The 5,564-nt window shown below is 37.1% G+C and overlaps 1 protein-coding gene across 1 annotated transcript; it reads left to right on the top strand.

The window, feature by feature from the left end:
* The first annotated feature begins 1,232 nt into the window (after nt 1-1,232).
* LOC108676906 lies at nt 1,233-2,244 on the top strand. The gene is made up of 2 exons (XM_018165062.2): nt 1,233-1,643; nt 2,119-2,244. The coding sequence occupies exons 1-2, from the start codon at nt 1,233-1,235 to the stop codon at nt 2,122-2,124; spliced, it is 417 nt and encodes a 138-aa protein (XP_018020551.1). The 3' UTR covers nt 2,125-2,244.
* Nucleotides 2,245-5,564: the final 3,320 nt, after the last annotated feature.

Below are 5,564 nucleotides of genomic sequence, written 5' to 3'. Positions count from 1 at the left end.
TACAACAAAAAATACCCATGTTTATTTTATTGAATAGTAACCTAATATGTAATTGTCTCGGTAAAATCGCTCATGTGAAAGATGCAAACATAAAAAATCAGTAGCTTTAATTCTTTAGAACTTACATGTTCTCATTGACCTACACGAAACGGCCTAATTTGAGGCCTAAAATACGAGTCTCGGACAAATTCAATTGGGTAACTGCCTTATATATATAGACCAGCATTGATATTCTTGAAACTGTATTTTTGGGAAAAATCATCAATATTTGAAACACTTTGTACCACCAGCGATCTCTCATTATAACCTAACTGAAGAAGAAAAAGTAGTACGTACGTTCGGTTCATTACTTGGTTATGCAGAATGCAAGGGTACAATAGCCGTAAAATTAATAATGCCTGGGAGTCGGTAACTCCAATAGCTGATCAAGGACGGCTTTTCATGCTAAATCCACCAATCACAGACGAGAAATCGGCCGCTAAGTGTACATACGAGTTTTGTGCGGCCAGGTTATTAAACTATTCATTGAGACGAGCATCAACACTGATGACGTTCAACACAACAGCTTTAGTCTTAATTTTCTATCACAAATCTCGGTTGTGTATGGGACGCGGAAGCTTAATTGTATATCTACAACTCCCTACACATCAACGCAGATCTCATTGATACCTAGAATAAGTCCAAGCTGTTACGATCGCCACACCTCGTTAGAATTATTTCTTTAATTAAATCTGAATTTTTCTTAGCTTATATGTAATTTTTCCTAACTTGTTGAAATTTATTTCATCCAAATTAATTTCCGTGCTTTTTGTGAACTATGTCAATGGTTCTTGATGAAGGTAAGGTTCAATGGTTCTAGTTAGGTAGGATTCTTGATAGGTCAGATGTATTATGCATGTACTACCAAAGACTATGCGATCACACAAGGATTTTGTGTATTGGTTGCCCCGCGGAAACTGCGGCAGTGTGTGCGCCACGGCATAAATTTGAACAAGTTTGGAAAATTTACAGATAAGCTAAGAAACATACAAATCCAATTAAACAAGTTATTCCATCAATGTGGGGTGATCATAACAAAGCTGCTTGATACCTTTTCCATGCAAGTGTTTGCCAATAAATGTTTTAAATTTAATATGCAACAAATTTTAACACCTTGAACTCTATCGATTTGATCTTCAGTCGAAAACAGTCATAAACTCGAGTGGCCGCGGCGAGAGTATATAAGCCCTGCGATGACTCTGCACTACTCAGAACGCAACCGAGGGCCCCACTACCTGTTCCAGTCAAGTTCCTTGCTCTCGAAGAACATCAAAGAACCTCAACAACTGCACTGCGAGATGAAGATGACCAAGTCGATCCTCGCATTTCTGTGCATCGCTGTCTTCATCGCAGAAACTGTCCTCGCTCAGCCGGTCCAAGTTGCGGACAGCCCGCTGGTGGTCGCGGACGAAGCAGAAGCTCCGGCGTTGTCAGCCGACGAGTTTTCCGGACAAAAAGAAGCTTTGGATGAATTACCTTCACTTCAGCGGCTCTTGAACGAAGCTGCATTGGACGCCAGACAAGCTTTAGAAGTGCAAGACACCCAACGCCCGTGGCCCTGTCCGTGCAGATGGTGGTTTTGCAGACGGCTATGCATTCCACGAGTAAGTGTCTTTACTTCGGCGCGATGACGTCATCTTGTAACATTTTTTACAATTCAAAACTCAGGGAATAGTAGATATTAAAACAATGCAAAATTTGACATGAAAATGACGAATGCTAGTTTCTTCAATACATAAAGAAAACCTCAATTTGTCAACAGGAAGTAGGATTATTCAACATCTCTGAATTGAATTTGGGCTCAAACAACCAGGCCACACAAATGAAGTTCTTCAAGGAATCAACACCATTTAAATCAAAATTGCTAGCTTTCTGTGTACCTAAAAGTAGTACTGTTGAACGAGAACTGTATGAAGCTAATTTAACTAACGATGAGGTGAATGGTTATCGAGATAACTAACGACACTGCTAAGAAGTATCTAAATGATGAAATTATTCTTTAATCTAACACATTATCATTATACGTATTGCTTTGCTATCGTTATTCTTCAAATTAATCAATTCTTTATTTCCTTGCAGAAGTGATGCATAAGAGGTAATGGCTGCCTGGAAGCTGAAACCAACCGACGCGCAACTATCTTGCTTCTAGATAAAACTTATCAATTAAAATAAATCGTTAGCACTAATGTCGTTCCAAAATCTCAATTTTTAAGACTTGAAAAAGTCATTATAATTTAAAAGGTCCGATGTTTATTCGAAATTTCATAATATTATAATGAAATGTCAATTGGAAACCTAATGTACGAATTTGCAAATCATATAAAAAGTCTAAATCGATCAAATGAAAAGAACACTAATAAAATTTTCAACAGAATTTTCTGGTATCTGCAAAACCTGCATTAAATAAAATAATTCTGCTTTGCTAAAGGGAAATAAGTATGTAAGCATGTAGTGAAATTAATTTGATTTCATTGAAAAACTTCCATTTATGTAATAATAAACCAATACACAGTTTAATGTCAGTTCTTATCCCATATAACTGGTGAAAAACGAGTTAACAAATCGAACTTCATTCGTCATAAGATGATCGAGTTCAATCGAGTTTTGATCGAAAAAATTTAAGTTTAGGCTGCAGTAAAATTCCCTCCGAATGCACCGCAATGTGTGCTGAATGTTATTCAGTTAATGAGTTTCAAATCATGTAACATAGACACAAACGTCTCGTTTAAAATTCTCCATTGAGAGGGAGAAAAATCGAAATTTAAAAGAGCTCACGCATTAGAATTGAAGCACTAACGCTCCCTCGCATCTAATTTAAGGAGTAGTAGGTACATAAAAATTACCACATTTTCCAACTGCAAATTGCGAGTTTCAAAGGAATTTTTTTCTTTTATTTTTGGCAGGTTTAGGTTCTAAAGGATAAGTTTTAAACGATTTTCTTCTATTTTTCATGGTACTAGGGAATACAAATTTGATAGTTCGTCCGGTGGATATCAAATTAAAACATATTATTATGCTTTTTCATGAATCAAATCAAGATATTATTTGCTGGTATACGATTGGAAAAAATAGGGCTTTTTGATCATTTACTTAAAACGTCTACCATTAAGCAATCATCATTAAATCCCAAGTTCCAAATAAGCGCACATATTATTCAAACTGAATGAAATACGCACTTTGAACAAGGCTGCAACAGAGAAATACAAAGAATTGGCCGGCAGAAATAACTTAGAGTGTTGACCTTCTTTGAATACAATGTGGTCCTAGTACCTGCTGTGGCTGAGGAGCATCTGGTGTATCTGGTATATCTAAGGTGTATCTGCATAGTGTTTCTTGGGTATCTGGGGTATCTGGTGTATCTAAGGTGTATCTGGTGTATCAATCATGCAGGACACGAAACAAGACAGTAAATGCTTCAGCTATTTGTAGCATAACCAATACATGCATTTCTGGACGATTGTAAGATTTCACCTATTAATTTATTTTTCAGTGCCATCAGTTCGTTGCAATTGATTTCCAAATCACAATTCAAGTCAAGAAACGATAATTTATTTATATGAAATTCATATCAATTCAAATTGTCATGGTAAACCGTGTAATGTCGAGAACACGACAGGGCGAGTTGAACAGAAGAAACTAATAAAAAACATCGAGATAGACTGATCTGATTAAATTATAAAAATAATAAGTAGACGTTTTCCTGTGAGCAGGCAAGGAAGCTGTAACTATGGGAGCTTTTCTTTCCATTTTTGTGGGAAATTTTCTCTAACTGGTGTATATATTTAATTTCAACTCATTCCTCTGACAAACTTCTAAAACTACACTGTACTAAAAATTCAAATAATTGGTATTTCATTTTGCAAGCATTCTAGGATTAAAACTTCCGACAGAGTAGGGAAAAACACTTCAAATCGTCAGTTGAATTAACTGACGACTTTCTATGTTACAATGTTTCGTTATGTATTAACTTTAGCGGCCGATAATACGCAAATGATGTTATTAAGAACATCATTTGCGTATTATCGGCAGCTAAAGTTAATACATAACGAAACATTGTAACATAGAAAGTCTTCAGTTAATTCAACATGCATTATTAATTTTATTCTACTAAATTCGGCATATTTTTTGTAAGTAGCGAGCGTTTTCGATTTCTAATTTAACGAGATCGTTAAAATCTACGCCAAATCTGCAGCGGAGATCGTGGGTAAAAATTTGTAGAAAAAACATTTTCCTCCTCTGTAATATGAAAACCGTAATATGATTGCACACTCTATACAGTAAAATTTAATTTAAAATCAGAATTTACTATTGAAAATACGGAGCGAAGTTTACAGGATTGTAAGTGAATTCCGTTTCACGTGGTGACAGAGATCTTCAGATATAAATAACGTTCAATAACTTTCATATATATGATCAAAAAAATAACGGTAGATAGGATCATTCATACGAAAATAACGACTCAACCTTCATCGCCATCTTCATTTGCAAAGTAATAATGATAAATGCAAGCGAGCGTTTAGCATGAGGTCACAATCCCTAAGAAAATTTAAAGGCGTGCGCGACCATGCATTAAGGCCGCCTAGGACTCGGGTAGCACGTAAATCAGCTTCTCTATTTCCGCTTCGGCTCAGGGTTGGAAGGGCAGTCTCACAGGGCAGCTTGCTGGCTCGGTTTGACTCTGCTCGGCCAACCCTTGTCATACTCTCAGGCGACTATAAGGTCGGATAGGAGATTCTGACCAGAAGCTGATTTCGATCGGGCAGCCAAGCATGCAGACCTTGAAAATTTTGCGCCGAGTATAGTGACTACCCTATCAAAATTTGGCGAGCCTGGCGAGCCTGAATTAGGAACCGCCTAGGACTCGGGCCGAACGTAAATTGAGAATCCTCTTTGTTTATTAGCGGAGAATCCTCTTTGTTTGTTAGCGGAGAATCCTCTTTGTTTATTAGCGGAGAATCCTCTTTGTTTATTCAGTTAACGTCTTTCTGTTTTCTAGATGGAACGGTTGGCCACGTGGAGCAGCTGGAGCGATACCTCCTTAAATGGTGGCCAAGCAGTGCTACGATCTCGACCGAACAATGTTCACTTACATCAAGAAAATTAAGGTGACACCGCGCCTCAACTATAATTATGTCTCTGATTTTGATGAGAACGGCCTCTTCTATTGCATCGGCTGCAATGCCAAGTGAGATTTACTTTGTCTGGCACCAGAGTTGAATAGCTATTATAAGTGCATGGAACCGTAATTACAGTAGACCGCACGCAAGCTATGCTTTAACACGTTGATCCCGAAGTGGTACATATGTGTACCACGAAATGTAATTCTCGAGGACGTAGTGGTACATAATTCAGGTTGTCTAACATTGGCCAAATCCGAGAACAAAAAAGGCCAAAAAAGGCAAATAACTCAATATATGCTAGTTTATTTGTAGGTTCCGCTATAAAAAATTCCATTTATTTTATTTTTGCAGTATTTAAAATTTAATTAGGAAGTACTCCTATCATAAATTTTATCTGGCCAACGC

This window comes from Hyalella azteca, unplaced genomic scaffold (assembly GCF_000764305.2).
Source record: "Hyalella azteca isolate HAZT.00-mixed unplaced genomic scaffold, Hazt_2.0.2 contig5958, whole genome shotgun sequence".
NCBI lineage: Eukaryota > Metazoa > Arthropoda > Malacostraca > Amphipoda > Hyalellidae > Hyalella > Hyalella azteca.
This window is presented reverse-complemented; position numbering and strand designations above follow the sequence as displayed.